The 20429-nt window shown below is 48.1% G+C and overlaps 5 protein-coding genes across 5 annotated transcripts; 2 read left to right on the plus strand and 3 right to left on the minus strand.

The window, feature by feature from the left end:
• Positions 1-566: 566 nt before the first annotated feature.
• Positions 567-3011, plus strand: CNBK0770 (hypothetical protein; the record flags this gene model as incomplete). The annotated part of the gene is made up of 4 exons (XM_767610.1): positions 567-1918; positions 1976-2289; positions 2343-2593; positions 2658-3011. The coding sequence occupies 4 exons, from the start codon at positions 567-569 to the stop codon at positions 3009-3011; spliced, it is 2271 nt and encodes a 756-aa protein (XP_772703.1).
• Positions 3012-3772: 761 nt separating this feature from the next.
• Positions 3773-5444, minus strand: CNBK0780 (hypothetical protein; the record flags this gene model as incomplete). Its single annotated transcript, XM_767611.1, has 2 exons — positions 3773-3884; positions 3937-5444. The coding sequence occupies 2 exons, from the start codon at positions 5442-5444 to the stop codon at positions 3773-3775; spliced, it is 1620 nt and encodes a 539-aa protein (XP_772704.1).
• Positions 5445-7281: 1837 nt separating this feature from the next.
• Positions 7282-10516, minus strand: CNBK0790 (hypothetical protein; the record flags this gene model as incomplete). The annotated part of the gene is made up of 4 exons (XM_767612.1): positions 7282-7386; positions 7453-9870; positions 9922-10273; positions 10374-10516. 4 exons carry the CDS (start codon positions 10514-10516, stop codon positions 7282-7284), a joined length of 3018 nt encoding a protein of 1005 aa, XP_772705.1.
• A 3482-nt stretch (positions 10517-13998) lies between these two features.
• CNBK0800 (hypothetical protein) lies at positions 13999-16127 on the plus strand (the record flags this gene model as incomplete). Its single annotated transcript, XM_767613.1, has 10 exons — positions 13999-14012; positions 14069-14397; positions 14460-14594; positions 14645-14747; positions 14802-15190; positions 15248-15478; positions 15533-15564; positions 15614-15656; positions 15712-15833; positions 15888-16127. 10 exons carry the CDS (start codon positions 13999-14001, stop codon positions 16125-16127), a joined length of 1638 nt encoding a protein of 545 aa, XP_772706.1.
• An 873-nt stretch (positions 16128-17000) lies between these two features.
• CNBK0810 (hypothetical protein) lies at positions 17001-20129 on the minus strand (the record flags this gene model as incomplete). The annotated part of the gene is made up of 1 exon (XM_767614.1): positions 17001-20129. One exon carries the CDS (start codon positions 20127-20129, stop codon positions 17001-17003), a length of 3129 nt encoding a protein of 1042 aa, XP_772707.1.
• Between the last annotated feature and the right edge of the window lie 300 nt (positions 20130-20429).

Genomic DNA, 20429 nt, shown 5'->3' on the forward strand with positions numbered 1-20429 from the left:
GAGGTGAGTCTTCGGCCAACACACACTGACATTTCCACACCCCAGAGCGGCATCTTTGTCGACCATTCCCCAGCTTCAGTGTCCAATCCTGCTTTTCAGACATTCGTCAACAACAGTCTTTCCAGAGTGCAGCGCCAGATTTCAGTGTCGGACAACGAAGATGATTCAGCAGCGCCATCTGTTTCCGGAGAGCATGGCACTGAGTCAGAGGAAGAATTAAGGGATGCGCAGTCCCATCTAGACGTGGGGGGGAGAAGGGAGGATATGGAATCGTGGGATGAGCAGGCTGTCGCCAGAGAAAAGAGGGAAGCAGGTCCGAGATGTAAGTTCTGTTTTCATAAGGATTTCTATTCACCAACTCATTGTCTCATTATCCGATAGTGTACGCAATGAGCGAAGAAGACATTGATAAGATTGGCCTATATAGTTGGAAGGTCGATCACAACATCTCGCGAGCTGCATACAACAGTCTTCCAGACCATGCCAAGAATATACCATTCATCTCCCTCAAAGAGGCACAGTCTCTAATCGACAATTATTCAGACACCCTTTGCGATTATTATGACATGTGCAAGCACTCTTGTCTTTGCTTCACCGGCCCTTATGCTAAAGATCAGAAGTGCTCCAAGTGCGGTGCAGACAGATTCGACCGAAACGGGAAACCATTCCAAAGGTTTTTGTACATCAAGATTATTCCAAGGCTTCAGAAGATGTACAACCACCCATCAACAAAGGAAAGACTCATGTACCGAGACAAGAGCACCCGCGAATACGATAACTCCAATATCCGAGACATATTTGATGGGAGTATGTACAGAATACTCTTGGAAAAAGAGATTGAGGTGGATGGAAGAAAGCTCGGAACCAAGTACTTTGCCGATGACAGAGATATTGCTCTCTCATTCTCATCGGATGGGTTCTGCCCATTTGACAATGGCTCAGGGACGTGTTGGCCTCTGGTGCTTTTCAATCTCAACCTACCACCAGAAGAAAGGGTCCATACCCGCGAGATACTGTCGGTGGGACTCATCCCAGGCCCTAAAAAGCCAGAAGATTTTGATTCTTTCATCTACCCATTAGTGGAGGAGCTTTTGCAACTCACAGTTGGAGTGCGTACATGGGATGCCGATCTGGGAAGTTTTTTTACACTCAGGGCGCATCTCCTTTATGTTTCAGGGGATACGCCTGCTGTATCAATGATCATGCACATGAAGGGCACTGGAAGCTTCCACCCCTGTCGGATGTGCAACGCAACCTCAGTCCGACATTCCCAAAACTGTAACCCCAACCAACTGTACCTCCCCCTCCAATCATCTGCGACCGATCCGACTGTACCCGACCATGATCCCTATAACCTACCTTGTCGCACCCATTACCAGTTCATTCGCCAAGCCCGAGAGGTGGCTGCTGCATCTAGCGCAGCTGAGAAAGAAAGACTTGGGCAGAAACATGGTATCAAGGGTCTGTCCATCCTTGAAAAACTCCCCACTATCGACTTTCCTCTTTCATTCCCCGTCGATGCAATGCACAACCTTTTTGAGAACATCCTCAAACTTCAAGTTAACCTTTTCTCAGGGGCTGTCAAGGACTTGGCTGATGAGGACTTTGTCCTTACTACTCGTCAGTGGGCAGCTGTTGGCGAAGCAACTGCTGCTGCTGGTGCGACAATCCCCTCATCATTTGCCGCTAGACCACCGGACTTCGTCAAGAATAGGCAGGCATGCACAGCTGACACATGGTCTTTTTGGCTGCAGTATATTGCACCGGTTTTGCTGGATGGATTACTTGAATCAAGGTTCTACAAGCATTTTATGCGGTTTTCGAGCCTTGTCAGAGAATGCCTGGCCTATGAGATGCCGAGGGAACGCCTTGCGGGTCTGAAGACAGACTGGATTAAGTGGGGTGTGGACTTTTACCGGTGAGTTGCATATTCAGATTACATTATGAACTCTTCTTAGACATTGATTTCGTTTAGTCTCTACCACGGGAACAAGCCTAGCCATCTCCATGTTTGTTCGGCTCAGGTGCATTCAGTCTTTCACTTCGGTCTAATTATCGAGATGATGGGGCCCATTTGGGTATCGTGGCAGTTTGCAATGGAACGTTATTGTGGTGATCTTGGCCGAAATCTAAGGAATATGCGACACCCTTATGCTAGCATGTCCCAGCGGATTTTGGCCAAGAGTCATCTACAACACATTGCGAACAAATACGACCTTCACTGGGGAGGTAGAGGAAGGGTGAGCGATGATGAAGCCCCTAAGCGGTATGAGACGGTCTTGCCATCATGTAAGTCCAAGTCATATCATATAGCGCTTGATGTATAATTGATGCCTGCTCAGATGCGCATTATGCTTTGTCCTCCCCGACCAATGACGCCCAAGGTGTCATCCGACACAACCTGATGAATAAGCTCATCAACACGATGACCACCCAACACGATATCCCACCGACTGTTGAGCTTAGAGCTTTAGTGTCGAAGGGAAAGTTGAGGGTGTGGAACCGTGTTCGAGTGTTGAATGGTGGCGATTCCATTCGTGTGTCGAGGATGGATACAGCTGAGGAGGACAGAAGGTGTGCCTCCTTTGTCTCGGTGAGTTAGACTCTATTTAGTCTGAAGAGAACTTTAGAAATTGATGATGAAATGTTGGTTGTAGTATATGGTGTCTATCGACCGGAATAGGCGCCATCCAACCAGGCATGTCGAGTTCGAGGACCACCTATGTTATGGTGAGCTCCTGAACTTGATCACCATTGACCTCCCCCATCACCCGAAATCCTCCGACACCCCTCCTGTTACTCTCGCCTTCGCCCACATCAAACCAGCGGTGTCACATAAGCACCGTATTGGCAACCATGAATGGAGCTATTATAAAGAGTACCAGGCGGAGGAGATGGTGGATCTGGCCTCTGTCAATGAACTGGTTGGAAGGGTTAAGAGTATCTCAAAACCTGGCACGACCTATATAATTGACAGGGGCACGCCCTACAGCCGCGTGTCTTTGGTGTAAGTGTAAATGGGCGGCTAAAGCGTTAGCTGGGGTTATTGAGTGGAGGATGGGTGTGGCAGGCCCCGTGCAGTTGAGTGTCTGTCCCCGGTCCATCGTTCAACTGAGTCTGTCTTTGTGTCTAGCTTCCATCATCTTCCATCATCTTCATCTTCATCTTCATCTTCATCTTCATCTTCATCTTCATCTTCATCATCATCTTCAAATTCATTTCATCTTCACCCTTGTCACTTATATTCCTACCTACCGACTTGCTTTCCTGTAGCTACCCACCATCCCTTCCCTGTTACTATTTACTTTACCTCTGTCACGGCCACTCTCTTCTTTCGCCTCTGTTCCGATTTACCTCAGTTTTGTCACGGCTCTTCTATATTTTTTCTTCATTTATCGTTCTCTCTTCTAGCCTCTTCTTTGTTTAGTTTCTCGTAGTTTGGGCTCCTTTTTAGAGCGAATGTCTCTATGCATGATGTTCCTAGCGCTGGGTGGGATCCGGGGGTGGAAAAGACCACAGAAGACGAAGAAGGAAATAAATGAGAATGCATCTCTATGCCATGATGCCATACGTAATATTTGGTCAGTAGTACAAGTCTTTTGAGACAAAAAATGATGACGTATATGCAAGTTGTAAATAAAGGCTTGAAACAAGCCCTAAATCGGATTGCCAGCCCAAGCCCGAAATGGTCTTATAAAACGCAAGCCTCAAAAAGGCTTAAAACGAGCCACAATTGTCAAAATAAGCCGAAAAAGGGATAGAAAAGTTTAAATTAAGCCGCCGCGGGTCCCATAGTGTGACCAGGCACAGCACGTTGGTGATACTCTGCTCGACCTTTCCAGAAATGACCCCAGGGTGCTGTCTTCGGTGCACCTTTCGTCATGCTATATGGATGGGTCAGTATTAAACATCTAGTGGTCGAGCATGACAACGTACCCCATGAGTGAGTACAGCTTCTTCGGTCCATCCACATAGATAGGGAACGGGCACTTGAACAATCTCCTATACGCCTTGAGGACCTTCCAGCTCCCATGACCAATGATGACCACCTTGATACCTGCCTTCTCGAGGGCCTCGGGAGAAAGGACCGAGATAGAGGCAAGCGTATAATCTTGACATTGACCACACCAGAACGTACGGATGAAGAAGACGACAGTTTTGGGAGTAGGTTTGCCAGCTTCGACAGGACCAGGGGGCGGAAGGAGATCACCAAAGCAGACTGGAAGACCATTCTCATCTCTCACAAAACATGTCGAAGCTTCAAGCACTCGATCCCTTGAAACCAGTTTATCGACGCTAAACTCGACGTCTGCAAGAGTCTCGCCTCCGAGCAGAATTACCTTCTTGGGAACTTTGATCTTTTGCTGAACCTTTTTCGAACCCTTGCTTCTGACGACGATATCGTCCGACATCAATCTCTTGGGCATAATAGGAGGGACAGATAAGGACACATTGTGTCCACTCCTACAAGATGACTCCCGACTGTGCCCGACTTGCTCGTGGGTGGAACCATGGATAGGCGTCATGATCCTTGCACTGTCAGCGGAGGAACGACCTCCATGAGTGGCAGCGGAGGGGGGTGCGGTGTCGGTGGATCGGATGGACGCGGTGTCTGTCGGAGCAGGAGGCAGAGGACGATCGACGGAAAGGGTGTACTCCGGGAAACGGGAGTGCAGACGCTGCCCATATTGTTCGGGGAGATGCGGAGATGTGTCTCTGCGGGGGAATGGCTTGGGCGGAGGATCTGCCGAACGATGTACGGAGAATGACGGAGGGAAAGGCGGTTGAGTGTTGCGGGTGGGAGTGGAGGGGGAACTTGCACAGGCACGCTCGAGATGTGGTCGGCTCGTCACCCGGTGCGGAGGCACTGGAGCCATCACTCCCGCACTTACCGCCCTGTTGGCTAGCTGAGAACTGGTTCCCAATCTGTTATGGATCTTCTCCGTACCGTAGCGCATGTCCTCGTAACCGTACGAGCTGCTGCTTCTCGTCATAGCTTGTGAAGCGACATTGGCGAATGGATGGTTAGGTGGAAGACCAACGCCGATTGTGAATTCTTTATCGGCCGTAGGCAGCACCATGGCCGGGACAGGCTTGCGTCGAATAGACTTGGTCCTTGCAGATCTGGTAGACTGGCTCCGGCAAAGAGTGCTATTGCGGACCGGGCTGTGCTCTAAAAGAATGGCGGCGTTTGGTAAAGAGGGTGGGCGGCGCAACGCCTGTGACTGCTGAGGAGAGTGACCGTCGGAGGAAGGGGAGCGATCAACAGCGGGCAGTAAAAATGAGTGGCGAGCTCGCGGGGTGGTGGTTTCGAAAGCAGAGTGGGGGCGAGCTGAAAAGGAGCTGGAAGGCAGAGAATTTGTAGCAGGCGAGAGCGAAGAATACACGCTGTTCGAGCGACCGAGGTCGTCTGGAAAATCCTGTGGTTGGAGGGAATGAAGCATGATGGGTGACTACCGTAAAATATATGATCCTGAAAAAGACGCCTGACTGATCCGCTAGCGCCTTCCGAGACAGCCTGTGTATCAAAAAGCGAAGAGGTGCGAGGGCGTCCGTGGGCGATGGACGACGAAGATGCGGGACGGGTTGCGACGACGACAGTGTTTTGTTCTTATATTTGGATCGTATGCATTCGCTCTGATCGGAAGGCGGCTGAATATTCATTCGAGGGTGTTGTACTTTCCGCCTGTCGAGCTGGACGACCTCACATTTCGCCTCCAAAACGTAGCGATCGCAACTTTTTGACGTTGACATCGCATTTTCAGGACAATCAGTCCTAATCAGGCACGGTCAATTGTTGCGGCACTACTTCGGGCTAAAAACGATGGGAAATTTAAAAAAAAATCGGGCTAGTGTGTGACTCTATAAAACCCGACATGCTGCCATACATCTCCGTCTTCACTACTCCTTTGGGGAGCGCAGAAGACATGTAACGTCTGTTGAATTCTGATTCCATGGAAAGAAGTGGTGAAATGAAGCACACCCTCGGCGCCATGCACGACCCCGCTAAACTGACATTCCAGGTCGTTTAAAGGGTTCGGAGAAACCTTCCCAGGCCTTTTTTTCAATTGGTTCTCGACGCGCATATACGCGACGTGGACGCGTTGGTGGAGGCTCTAGAACCTCTGCGGCGATGAGCGAGATCTTCCGGTGCGACGTTGGTGATGGAAGCAAAAGATTTTAAAGCGGGTTTTCGACTTGAGCAGAGTGCGCAAAGTGGCAAAAACAGCAGAGTACGCAGGGCACAGAGAACAGGGAAAGAAGGGAGGAAAAAACCAAAAAAGGAACGTGAAAATTAAAGCAAGCTACAACCGATAAACGTAACCACCCTCCTTCACGTCGTCACGACACTACTCGCTGGCGCGACTTTCTCTGCACTTCGTTTACCGCCTGTCGTTCCGTTTGTTCCAGGCTTCTGGTATAATAGCATCTTCCAGGATCTAATATACGGGATACTGTACTGTACATATCGCTGGAGATAATAATAAAGGTGCAGCAGCCCGCAGCCAGTGCAGGGCGCAGTTTAGCACTGGCCATTTGCCAGACGAACAGCCTCCGCCATCCACCGTTCTCCAATCTTCAACCTCCACCCTCCACCATCATCTCTTGAAGCACTGCTTCTTGCTGCCCTACTGCGGCTTTCTTCAGTGTAAAATATACACTATGCGCTATGCGGTACCATGGCGTATAGTCTAGCGCACAGCTCCTGATACACATGAAATCGGTGTATGCTCACTTCCGAACAGTAATCTACATACTTTCATTTCGTCTGACTTAATGATGATTGCGAGGAAAAAAAAAAAGGACGCACATCACTCATTAACATCTATTCAAAAGGCATAATCAGACTATCATGAAGAACATACATCTACGTATCATATACAGATCCATTTTTATCCTTTTTCCTTGTCCGTTTATCATCTGCCCTCTCTTTCCTTGTCGGGTATATCTTGATATCTGATAACTTTACTGTTCTCTGCTGATTAACTCCGCCGTTCCACCGCTCAAGGCTTCACCAAGGATCTGGGACGCGATTTGCAATCATCCTAAAATATGTTTTTCCGCATTCCCCTTTTCTCGCTTTCCAAAGTCTAGAGATCCACAGTCCACAGCGGACAGCAAAAAAATTGTAAAGAGTATAACCATCCTAAGCATAAACAGCCATAATCCACCTTTGATCGCTCTCTCCCCCTTTTTTCCATCTTCCCTACCCTCCACCTAGACTTTTGGCTTTTGAAGTCTAGAATCTAGAAGCCTTACCATAATGCGGTCTCGGCCCGACTATAATCTCATTTCGCGAAGGATCGCCTTGGCCAACATTTGATACTGCCATCCATCACCTCCCACTCTTCTGAACTGTATTCCGTGAAGTGGAAGAACAGGGACCTAAATTTTCATTCTTTGTCAGCACTCAATCCTAACCATCTCCGAACAACATCGATCTAGACTCACTTTGACCACAAAGATCTCGAATCGGACAATTAAACTGCTTCCAGCTCCCCCACTTTGCGCCAAAGCCCACGCATCCACCTCGTCTTCCTCCACAGTTCCGACATGATGTCGGTTCTTGCCTGATGGCACCGACAAATGAGCAACATCGCCACCGCTGACCGTACCGCTTGAATTGCCAGTCAGGACTCTATGCGGTCCCGGACTCGTTGCCCTACTTCCAGCACCATTGCTACTTATGCCATTCATATTGACCTTACTGCCCTTTCGTCTCAAGCTCTGTTTCCGCCTTGCACCAGAAGCGTGAGAGGGGACGTTCGACAAACTAGTACTCGCCTCGTCACCATTCACCACACTCGCAAGGTCTATACTTGGCATATGGACACACTCAAAACCGCCCTTGATCGGGCGGTGCTTGATGCCTATCCTGTCCAACACCATGGCGATATCTCGGATAAGCACGTTGGCTGGTTTGGTAGAAGTGGTGGAGACAGAGAAGATACCCTTGAGGTAACTTGGTTTGACATCATCGTAGCTTCGAGGTTCGTTGGCAGTATCCGGCTCGGGTTCGCGGGGAGTAGACGACGGCCGAACCGAAGTCTCAACCTGGTGATATTCCTCTGCTTCTGCTGGTGCGTTCAACCATCGAGAATCGGGAGGTGTCGCAGGGGGTCGATCGCGCTGGGATGCACGCCTCGCCAAGCCGCTTGCTTTGCTGACAGAGTTGGTAAAGCTGCCGACTGATACCCGCCTTTCTTGTTTGGATTTGTCGCTGTGGACGACAGTGGTCGCACGTCGGTGCTCTTGTATAGGCATGGAAGGTGAAGCAGTCATGCTCTCACGTTTAGTAGAGGCTGAGCGAGACGGCCCTGATGGACCGGCAGAGGGCGGTCGAGGCCCGCGCCCAAGCATACTGAACTTTTTCGTCAAACCCTCGTCGGCAGACCTTTCTACTGCAGCTGGCATACTGCTGGGTAACGGTGGCTGGCTGAGGGAAGGTTGCCGGCGGTGGACGGCAGAAGGAATGTCGGCGAGTTTGGATTGTTCTCGGTCTGCTGAAGGGTGGGCCAAGACAGGGTTGGGGACATCGTCAGACCGTGGTCGTGGCTCAGAGGCAAAGTCGGGACCTCGTGAAGAATCGTGACCCATGACGTGTGTTGACGCGGGTGGTGGAAGATTGGGAACTGCCATACCGTAACCTTGACTGGTATTAAATGTATCCAACGACAATTGCGATGAAGCAAAGAAACCAGGACCAAACACTCTCTCTCTTTCTATCTTTTCCCTCGCCAAAAAATAGATTGAAATGAGCGGATCATAACCCTTGGTCGGATCTCTAACTTTCTCCTTGAATGGTGCCTCTTCGACCTTCTTGTCCTCTTTGAATAACCGTTTCTTTAGGTCAAAGCCGCTGAACCTCTTCTTCTTCGGTGAGTCACTAGGATCGTTCGTTGAGACACCAGGACTAGAAGTGCGTAACTTCTCCCGATGGGCTTCAAAAGTAGCAACACAGTGAAGATAGTCTTCAGAGGTGAGAATGCTATGAAGGTTACGGTAGATGGTATTGGCATCACCAAAAGTAAAGCCTTCCATCGCTTCAACGACGTTCATATCAATCTCTTCGGCGCGAAGCAGCTCGCGTCGGATGAGAAAAGAGTCGGGGGGACCGTCATAACCCTTTGTCATGAACGGATGGCTGAGCACTTCTGCCAAAGTCGCCCTTTCCGCTGGATTAGTGACTAACATACGACTCAGCAGAGATTTAACCTCAGCACTCAACCAACTCGGATACTCTACAACACCACGTTTAATCTTTGCGTGCAAAGCTGGCATTGACTGATCATCGAACGGTACCTTTCCGCACACCAGGACGTAGATGACGATACCGAATGACCAAACGTCAACTTCCGGACCTGTGTAGGGTCTGGCGTTCAATAACTCTGGCGCGGCAAAATATAATGAACCGCAGAATGTTGAGAGATGACGTGACGGAGAGTACAAGTTGGAAAGGCCGAAGTCGATGAGCTTGATGTTTCCATTCTTTGATATCAAAATATTTTCGATCTTTAGGTCTCGATGGACGATAGAGTTTTGATGACAGTAGTTTAGTGCTGATCCAATTTGCCTAGCGAATTTCCTCGCCGCGCGCTCTCGAAGTCGACCATGAGAAATAATATAATCAAGCATCTGACCGCCGTCGATGAACTCAAATACCATGTAATGATGGTTCTGGTGAGAGATAAATTCCCGCATGCCGCAGATATATGGATGATGGAGGAGAAGGGAGATGTGTGCTTCCCGAATTGTTCGAATCTCCTTAGATTCGTCCTTCAACCGCTGTTTCTCAACTTCTTCCGGTGTTCTTGTTGTTTCTTCCTTCCTGTTCGCGTCGGTATACCGAGGAATAATTTTCACAGCACACTATAACAATGATTAGCCATGAGGTATCCGGATTAACACTTTCATGCCGACCTTCTCTTTTGTCACAATGTTGGTCGCCAGCTTCACTTTACCCATACTTCCCGCCCCCAGGGTCTTGTTCAGCTGCCAATCTCCCACCATCCTGACCTTGGACTTCTTTGGTTGGGAGTTCCCGTTTCCATTGCTTGGTCCGGTGGTTTGCTGATGAGCCCGCATACTTCTGTCAACAACTGCTGTGGCTTCTTCTCTTATCGTGGGTTCGTGAGGAGCGGAAGACGCTTGACCAGATGCGCCAGCGACGGGAGCGTAGGATGAACTCGCGGAAGCGCTCGCTGCATGGGTCGAAGTTCGAGGAATGCCAGATTCCGTTGCTGCTCGCTGAGGAGAAGCGGATGGTTCTCGACTGCAATATGGGTATAACATCAGCATGGTTTCCAGAGTCCAAGATGTATGATGTAAGACGCAGCATTGCCCTTCGCAATCCGCGACAAATTGCTGCTCACCTTCTACTGCTTCCTCTGCGTCCCACATAGTCCCACTGTGCGCCAGTATCAACCATTCCCATATAAGTAGGTGTGGGCATGCTTCCATAGGTATGGTCTTGAGCAGCTTGTATCTGCGCAGGAGCAGGATTGAAGGAAGTCATTATCACGGGATAATGTTGACGTCTAAATAATATGATGATGTTGCTGTGACGCGAATGAACCAGAAATTGACTGTCTAGGATGGAATATCCGGAGAGTTCCTCTGCCGGGAAGAAGACTGTAGGAGGATAGCAGGATGTAGAATGCGGAAAGAGCTTGAAGCGTGGCGAGGCCGACCCAAGGTATTTACTTAGAGGATGCTAGGGCGGTGCGCTGAGCTTGGAGCTAGATCCAGACAGATGGGTTGTTATGCGCCTGTGGGATGTGGAGAGGGGCTATGACCATCTGGATTGGGTGGCGGGAGAAAGATGATGTGTCTATTAGGCAAGGAAGCTGATGGCTGTTGATCAAGTAGATCGAATTAGAGACAGGCTGAAATCGTCACTGCCAGCCGCTGTGCCACTGACATCGCACTCCTACCAACAATCAGCTACGCGCCTGTCAACACATCCGCGGCGATTCAAGCCGCACCGAGTGTGGCATCCGTATTTAGTCCATCTTTTCTACAAACAGAATGGATGTCCACGCATTATGCATTCCTCCGACGTCTGCGCTGCACACCAGCGACCCGACACGCGACTCCGGTATCTCCCTCCGCCGCCCAATGAAAGGATTCATAGATAAGACAGATTGATGACAATTACGGATATGGGTGTCACTCCTTTGGTTAGAAGACTGTCCTTCTGATTTTCTTCTTCGGCGTTTGTGTGCGACAGGATTGACAATGTAAGGTGAAAATTCTGTTGAGAGGCGAGAACAACACTGATTGCTGACACGGAGATGATGATTACTCCTGTTTTAGTCGTAACCGGGAGACGTGTATGGCGATCAGGTTTCCGCCAACGATATGGTACGTGGTTGTGATGAGGGGGGTGGGCAGATGAAATATGCAAGCGGGGCGAAACATTGTGTAGCCCCTTCTTCAGTGTTTGAGTAGAATCATAATAATATATACTGACCTACCTCACCTTTGTCTCACTACGTAGGCAAAGGATCGACATTTCCTATTTGAAGGTCCGCCTACGAGACTTTTCGCTGATTTCTTTCCCTTCTCCGACACTTGTTTCTGACAACTGACATGACCACTTTTGTTGACCCTCTGATGTGTTTCACGTACTAAATGAGCAAAAAGGCTTCTGGCTCTTCAGTATTGAAATTCTGTAGCCAACACAAAATACTCCCAACCGTCAAATTCCACGCTCTTCACCAATAACCCACAAATAGAAAGTATTTGAATTATTCAGCATGACTCCTCAATTCTCCGTGGACATACCTCCTCCCCAATGCACACAGATCCAACGTAATGGCCCTCTCCCGCCTCCATACACTCCTCAACCATTATTTCCCTTAGCCGAAAGCGATATCTCCGTCGACGACTTGGCTACAATCCGAGCATTCGATGCTCAGTCGCGGCAAATATTCAGCCAAGCTCGACGTGACTTCCAACGGTCTGCTGATCCTGACCAATGGGGCCTGTATCGACATGGTCAGCTATTGCCATCTGTGGAGCGTAAGCAAGGGCATGGGCTGATTGGTTGCTTACGATGGGCCCTGAAAATATTAATGCCTACTGAAGAGAGTTTGAGGATATATGGAACCGATTTGGGGACTGCTACGACATTTGCAGGAGTGCCCTTTGCCTTATGATTTATCTCGCCTGATTCGTAACCGCGAAAAGAGGGCTAAAGGGTTAGGGGGAAAGATTCAGAGTGGCCTTCCCAATTCATAAGCTTTTTCACCGCGTAGTAACCCCCCCCTTCATCTTCCAACTCATTAACACGCCAAGGTGGCCGATTAGGTCAGAAGTGTTATCTCATGAACCAGTTGTCGCACCCGGGATAACAGTTCACCCATTGTACAGAAGTACGTATGAGCGTTATTTCGTGATTCGAGAGAAGGATTCCCATGAGTTACACGTACAATCTTCTCATGTTTCTTCGTTGAACTAACTTTTCATCGTTTCCATTTGCCATTTTTTATTTCCCATTTCCATTTGTCATTTCAAAGATGTAAAAACTGCCAACCATGTCAACAAACAAAAGACCACCGGAGACGTGCTGCCGAGACCATAGGCCATCATCTGCTCATTGCTAGTTGCTCACTGCGCATTCCTAGCTGCTCACTGCCCACTGCTTACTGATCACTGTTCATTGCCTACTATTCACTTCTAATTGCTTATCTCTTTTCCGGTTTCCGGTCCGGCTCCTATTTTATTTCTTGATGGCAGAGGCAGTTATTACACTATTCATACGGCCGCTTATCCCGGTACGAAATGTTGTACTTGTTTGATTTATGTCGATACGCGATTTCTAGAATTGGACCAATAAAAGGGGGTGTGGCCCAATAGGTTGTAAGGTACCCAGCATAAGTTTGTAAAAAGGGATATCATGCCCCAAAATCCTCTTTACGATACAGATAATAAATACTCGATCAAGAGGCAGGTCACGAGGCCAAGTTTCTGTATTGAACTTCTATATTATCTCGCAGGAGCGGACCGCCGGCAGCTTTCGCAAACGCGGCACGGGTCCCAGGCGTTCCTGGTGGTCCCCTCCTGCCAAGTACTCTAATTTAAGCAAACCACATGCCACATGGGCGGGTATCTGCGCATATTCCGGTTCCACAGGCTCAGCCCGGAAAATCAGTTGGAAATTCCAGACACAACACAACAAAAGCAAGGAACGAATTGCGCAGCGTCAGCAATGAACAATAGTAGGGACGGGGCCAGTGTCTTCTTCCTCCTTTCTCTTCCAAGAGCGTCCGCCCGCCATCTGTCATGATCTCGGGCCGGGAGTGATGATACAATTATCCAAGGCACAAAGGGGAAGAAGATGAGAGAGATCAACGATCAGAGTTGACAGCGTATGCATACGGCAGCGGACCGCAGGCAGAAACGAGCGTTCCTAATTTCTGTTTGTGCCCTTTTTGGCAATCATATCACCTTCCATTTTGCCCGGAAGATGGTTTGGCACATAGCGAACAAGGCACATGACATCTGCAATCAATTGGGGTCTCCCAAATACCCCCTGGGGAACCTTCAGGGTGGGGCTGGGGCCCTTGCATGTTTTGCGGCGGCGAATTGAATTTCTAAACCTTTTTGGCTTCGATGTTTCGGCCTTCTCTTCGTCGACCGCTGCTTAATCCTTTCCCCGCCTTGTTTGATTTATCAAGGTGGCAATCAAATACTTTGATTTGAGTTTTTTTATCAGGAGACGCTCCAATTTTTCGGACCGACAGTCACCGACGGCCCGTTGAATGTCATGTGTGACGGACGACTCCTTATTATTATGGGCGGCTAACTGACGCTATGGTCCTGGGAATGCTATATATACATGAGAGGTTAAGAGAAGCAAAAGCAGATCAAGCCAATCAGTGGAGTTCATACTCAAACGCTTTCGCCTCTTGATACGAAGTATTACCCACCTGAGTCTTACTTGACCAACTTCAATTTTAACGCGGACTCAATAATAGATCACTCTTCTTCAAGATGGTCGGTTTTGGGTGAGTAACCGGAGTTACTCCACATTGGCCAAGTTTTGACAGCCACATTATCACAGATCTAAGCGCCTTCGCCAGGAAGCAATGGAGGCCTCCATGGTTCCCACATCTGATTCGGAGCGACGACCATGGCATGCCCACTCTCGAGCGTATCTGCTGGCTAGTGTAGGCTTCCTAGGTATCTTCCTTTTCGGTTACGACACTGGTCTTGGTGGAGGCGTCATCGCTCTTTCTTCTTTTGCCACATCTTTTAACATCACTGGAACCAGTGACGAAATTGCGGATTTGCAGGGTAACATTGTTGCTATCCTACAAGGCGGAGCCTTCTTCGGTGCCATTATTGCCGCTTGGGTCAACGACTGGTTGGGTCGAAAGTACTCTCTTATGGGTAAGTTAATTTAATTTATGAATCTCCAGGGTACAGTTGGTTTGGAGCTAATGTATTATCAGTTGGATGCTGGATCTTCATCATCGGTGCCTGCTTCCAAACTGCGGCCAGCTCTCAGCTGTCATGGGTATACGGAGGACGATTCACTTCAGGTTTCGGAGTAGGTCTCATGTCAGCTGTTTGCCCTACCTATGCCAGTAAGTGATTTTAGCATTGCCTGTGGTCGCAGAAGCTAACGATAGCACAGGTGAGATTGCGCCTAAGGAAATTCGTGGCCGAATCACTGGTATGTTCCAGGTTATTGTCGTCATCGGCGTTGCCTTCTCCTACTGGATTAATTATGGTGTAACGTACGTGTCTTGTTTTAGATGGAAACGCTTGTTGATTTTGCTGATGTTCCACAGCTTCATGGACCAAAACCGAGGGAACATTGTGTGGCGAATCCCCATCGGCTTCCAGCTCGTCCCTGTTGGTATCATGGTCATGCTCTTGCCTCTCCTCAAAGAATCCCCTCGATGGCTCGCAACCAAGCACAAGGACGAAAGAGCACTTGCCAACCTCGCTTGGATTAGGAAGCTTCCCGTCACCGACCAGTCTGTTCAGCTTGAATATGCTGAAATCGCCGCTGCTATCAGGGAGGAGGAGGAGGCTACCAAGGGCGCCTCTTGGAGGGAAGTTTTTGCCAAGGGTAACCCCATCCGATTCATCATCGCTTTCGTTGTCTTCACCCTTCAGCAATGGAGTGGTCAGAACTCTATTTCTTACTATGCTCCCATTATTTTCCAGTCTATCGGTATGTCTTAACACTTCCATGTAAGCAGGCGAATCACGCTGACTAACTCTATAATAGGTATCAGAGGTAGCAAGTCTGGATTGCTCGCCAGTGGTATCTACGGTATCGTCAAGATTATTGCCACCGGTACTTTCATCGCCTTCGGTATTGAGAGATTCGGCAGGAAGAAGCCTTTGCTCTTGGGTGTCAGCCTTATGTCCTTGTTCCTTTGGATCATCGGTGCCATCTTCAACACCCACCTTCCTGACAAAAACGCCACTACTACTTCCGCTGCTTCCATCGCTATGGGTGAGTTTCATAAGATTCTAATAATTTTAATAAAAAAATACTGACATAATCCAGCTGTCATGATTTACCTTTTCGTCATCCCTTACGTGAGCAATAAGCTGTCAATTTGTCAAACGCTACTAACCTACATCACAGTGCTTCTCTGTTGGTCCTCTTCCATGGGTTATCTGTTCTGAGAGTGAGTGATTGTAGCATTTACAGTATAAACAGGCGTCTGACTTGAGCTTGAATAGTCTTCAACAACCGCACACGTCATTATGGTCTCATGACTGCCGCCGCCACCCAATGGCTCTGGAACTTTGCTGTTACCAAGGCTACCCCTCTCATGGTCATTCACATGCCTAAGGGTGGGATCGTAAGTAGCAATTACTGTTTTATGATTTATCTCAAGAGCTGACAGTGCGATTAGTTCTTCTTTTTCGCTGCTATCAATATAATTTCGTTCTGTCTCGCCATGTTCCTTCCCGAGACATCAGGTGTCTCTTTGGAGTCTATGGATGTCATCTTTGGTTCCGTCACCAAGGAGGAACGAGAGGCCGAGATTGCGAGACGAGCAGTCGAGCTCGAAGGCCGAACACTCGACGAGGAGGAGAAGCATGGAGCTGAGCACCTGGAGCACTTTGACGAAAAGGAAAAGGAAAGGGTTTAAAGGATTTATAGGTTATCTAATTATTTGTCTGGAGGGTTATTGAGATAGGGTTTTGAGTATCTTGGTGTATACTTTAGCGGTGAAACGATTATCGGGTCTTGTAATAATCAGAAAGCTCATGGTACATCTGATGTATATGCAACTGGTACATCTATTATGCGCTGAAGAGGTCAAACATATCTTTATTATTGGATTATACATGTGCTTTCCTAAGGTTTCCAGCATTACTTTGCAGCCACAGAAACTCATGGCACGAGTTGCTACCGGCACGATTAACAAAACATACTACATTCCCTATCTGCAAAATTGGCAAAGGACTGACTTGAGCCAGCTGACAATTTTCAAGCGGTCATCCTGCTTTTCCACTCCCTCCATCATAGTCGTCATCTTTTTACAGTTTCCACAATACTTGCAGGTCGGTCCTCCGCGATCTTGATTTCCTTTCCCTTGAAGATCAGTATTTCATAAGTTACTTTGGGAAAGGTCCTCGAGCTCCCATTGCTCGCTCTCGTCTTACCTTGCACAACCCTTCTACATAAACATAACTCACTAGTATATAAGCTTGCCTGATCTTCCCAAGCATAAATACTTTCGCCCTATACCATCCATCGACGGACAAGTGTCAAGGAGCATATCATACACATACTTCATTGCTTAATAAACTACGGCTTTCCATCTCGTCTTCAAGACCGGACCTTGTTGGGAACGAGTCATAACATTCATGTCAGTGGACGTCCCGCACTCATCAGTAGCACTTCTAGCAAGATTCTGATAGGCTTTACAGCATCTTATATTGCAAGAGAATAAGATGGGTGATTAGTGCGTGATAAACATATATGACCTCGTACAAAGTACTCACCACTTCGGATACGACTAGGCATTCCATACAAACATTCCGATCAACAAGGCACCCAAGAAATACATTGCTTGAACAGTACTAGACGCGTAGTCAGTCTTTGGCACGTCCAGACTAGGCTGTCTCTGGCTAAACAAAACCACACCAAGAGCGGCGAGGCCCATTCCCAGCAAGACTCTCCCATCTCCGAACATTACATCTTCAAGACTCCAAATTAGAGACTCGCCTGTCTCAACTACACCGACAATTAACGGAGTCAAACCGCGCTGTGCTCCTGATATGGAGACTTCTGCAAACGGGGCGATGGTGCTTGACCAGCCAAAATGCCAGTCGCCGATAACTGCACAGATGAGGAATGAGGCACTTAGAAGGATGAGTTGGGAGGCTGGTGGAAGATAATCTGGCTGTGAGTACCTGCGTTCGGGGTAATCCATTACCTGGTCTACGATCAACGGCAACGCAACTATGAAACATGCAAAAATCATGTTCCAAAGACGATCGGGATTTGCAGGACCTGTGAAACGAAAGTTGATTGGCTCCCAAATTCTCTCCTCCTCCAGCACAGGAGGAGAATGCGGTCGATTGAGTAATTGCTCGGCAGCAAGCGATGATTCCTCGACAGTAATCTCAACCGCCGGTTCACTCGATGGTTCCCTTATGTTGATGGGATTACCGTTTCCCTGAGAATTGACATTGTTAATGTGAATGTGTGCTTTTGGTTCAGGTTGTTCATTGACTACCCATCGAGCGCCAGACGAGCTTGCCCTTGGACTGGTTGTTGCCCTTTTTAGACCCTTCGAAGCTGCCATAACGGGTGACGCAAGTATATCTCCAAGCCCACTACCGGTCAGAATGGACGGGCGATTCGCAGCCGGGTCATAGATGATAGGCATTCGAGATCGGCCCGTCATGGCAAGCAAGGGAAGAAGAAGCAAGAGACCGATTAGTATATGAGAACTGAACCACGATCTTTCATCGTCTTTCTCGTTTTTCGTTTTGCTGGACCCAGAAGTTAATGATCCCTTTCCATCTTTCTTTGGATCATCCTTCTGTTCGCTTTTATCCTTCTTGCCTTCTTCTTTCGTCCCCTCTCTTTCCTTGTCCTCTTCATACTTCTTTTCATGCTTCCGTTTGTCATTTCCGGACTTCTTCGATTCCTTCTTGTCGCCTTTTCCTTCTCCCCCCCTTTCCTCTAATACAGACCCTTTTCCTTTTTTCTCACTTTTCCCATCATTTTTCTTGTCTCCTGCCAGTTTCTCGTCCATTTCCTTGTTATCTTTAGGGTTTTTATCCATCTCTTTCTTTTCACCTGGCTTATTGACCGCTTCTTTCTCGTTTGCAGGCTTTTTACCAGCTTCCTCATTCCTATTTTCCGCCTTTTTATCACCTTTTTTGTCTCCCGGCTTCTTATCGCCCTCCTTGCTTCCAGACTTTTTCTCTCCAGCTTTTTTGTCGTCTTTCTCATTATTTTTTTTATCTGTCTTCTTATGGTCACGCCTTTTGTCCCCACCTTCCTTATCTCCAGAAGAAGGCTTCTTTCGTCCGCTTTGGCTTTCGTCGTCCTTCTTGTCACCTCCGGCCACTTTTTCGTCATGTTTTTTCTCTCCTACTTTCTCATCGTGCTTCTTTCGTCCGCTTTGGCTTTTGTCGTTCTTCTTGTCACCTTCGGCCACTTTTTCGTCATGTTTTTTCTCTCCTACTTTCTTATCGTCCTTCTTCCTCTCTCCCTCCACTTCCTTTTTCTCCACTTTTCTCTCTGCCTTCGTGTCTCCGGCTTTTTTATCATTTTTCTTCTCTGCTCCAGCTGCTTTCTTCTCTGCTCCAGTTGCTTCCTTGTCGTCTTTCCTGTTTCCTCCGGCTGCTTTCTTATCGTCCTTGTCTGCTGCGGCAACTTTCTTATCATCTTTCTTTTCTGCTCCAACAGCCCTTTTCTCATCTCTCTTCTCGCCTGTAGCGGATTTCTTATCGTCCTTATTTCTACTTGCGCCTGCTGCTTTCTTCTCATCTTTCTTTTCCCCTGTTGCCTTTTTATCCTCCTTTTTATCGCCAGCAGCTTTCTTGTCGTCTTTCTTTTCCCTGCTATTGGAATTCTTATCTTCTTTTTTCTCGCCCCTGCTTGCTTTGTTCTCATGTTCCTTATTCCTTTCCTCCTTCTTTTCCCCACCATTGCCCCTCTTGTCTTCCTTCTTGTCGTCTGAGGACGAAGACTTCTTCTTAACGTCTTTCTTCTCCAATCCTTCGGCTTTGTCATCTTTTTTCGGATCTGATTTCTTGACGCCATCAACTTTGTCGCTTTTCTCGGAAGACTTCTTGTCATCGTTGGGTTTTTTAGACTTGCTGCTGCTCCCATCTTTTTTCTTCTCCCCTTCTCCTTTACCTTTCAAAGATCCCTTGTCATCATTACCCTCGGCAGCGTCATTCTTTGAAGAGATCCTTGAACTTGATTTCTTCTTGTCTTTATCATTATCTTTCTCATCACCGTTTTTTCTTCCTGCTTCTTTTTTCTCGTTGTCTTTGTCGCTTCTTGATTCCTTTTGTTCCTTCTTCGTTTCTCCTTTTTTTTTACTCGATTCGTTCTTGTCTTTACTGTGTGATCTACTCCCTGGGCTGTCTTTTCCCTTGTTCTCCCCCTCCTCCTCATCGTCGCCTGACCAGCTCGCGTGTATCGCGAAAAGAATAATAAGGAGTAAAGTGAAAGCGAGTCCGACTCCTGACCAGTCGATGTGCTTCAGGTCAGTGCCCTGGGTCAGATCATCTTCAAGAGTAGTATTACTCCTCTCAGTCGAGTTTGTTTCTACAGGCATTTGTTGATGCAGACACTCTGATTGATGCAGGTCACAGTAATGTTGTCTAAGGTCAGACGGCGTTGGGTACCAATTGGTTAGGGGAGCAATGACTACTTGCTGATTGCCACTTTGACTTCCTGGGGAGACTGCGGAGTCTCTGAGGTTGGGCACTGCATGTGATGAATATGGGATCCAAGACTCTTCGGACCACACATCATCCTCATCGTCAATGTCAGGATCTATCCAGTGATCGTCTATAATGATGTCATCGAGCGCATCGCTGTCTTTGTATCCTTGAGGAACAAACTGATACACTGGCTGAAATGGTGGCTGGTAACCTTCGGGGTGTCCATAATCCATCGGAATATCGTACCTTGCTGGTGGTGGGTACTCGTCGGATGGGAGGTATTCTGGTGTCGGAATATATAGGGGATCAATATATTCGGGTGAGAGGTATTCTGAAGGTAACCCCTCTTCATAGGAGGGGTACGGCTCCATTTTCCGGATATATCGCCAACCGCAATAAATTTGTGAATACCAACCTGAACCTTTTAAAACTTTGCCTAACACCGCGACTCCAGATTTGCTGCGATTGACAGCCCTATCCTTTTTGTTAATGTGAAGGGAAGGCTGAAAGGAGGTCGCGGAAGACAGCAAAGT

Source organism: Cryptococcus neoformans, chromosome 11, assembly GCF_000149385.1.
Source record: "Cryptococcus neoformans var. neoformans B-3501A chromosome 11, whole genome shotgun sequence".
NCBI lineage: Eukaryota > Fungi > Basidiomycota > Tremellomycetes > Tremellales > Cryptococcaceae > Cryptococcus > Cryptococcus deneoformans.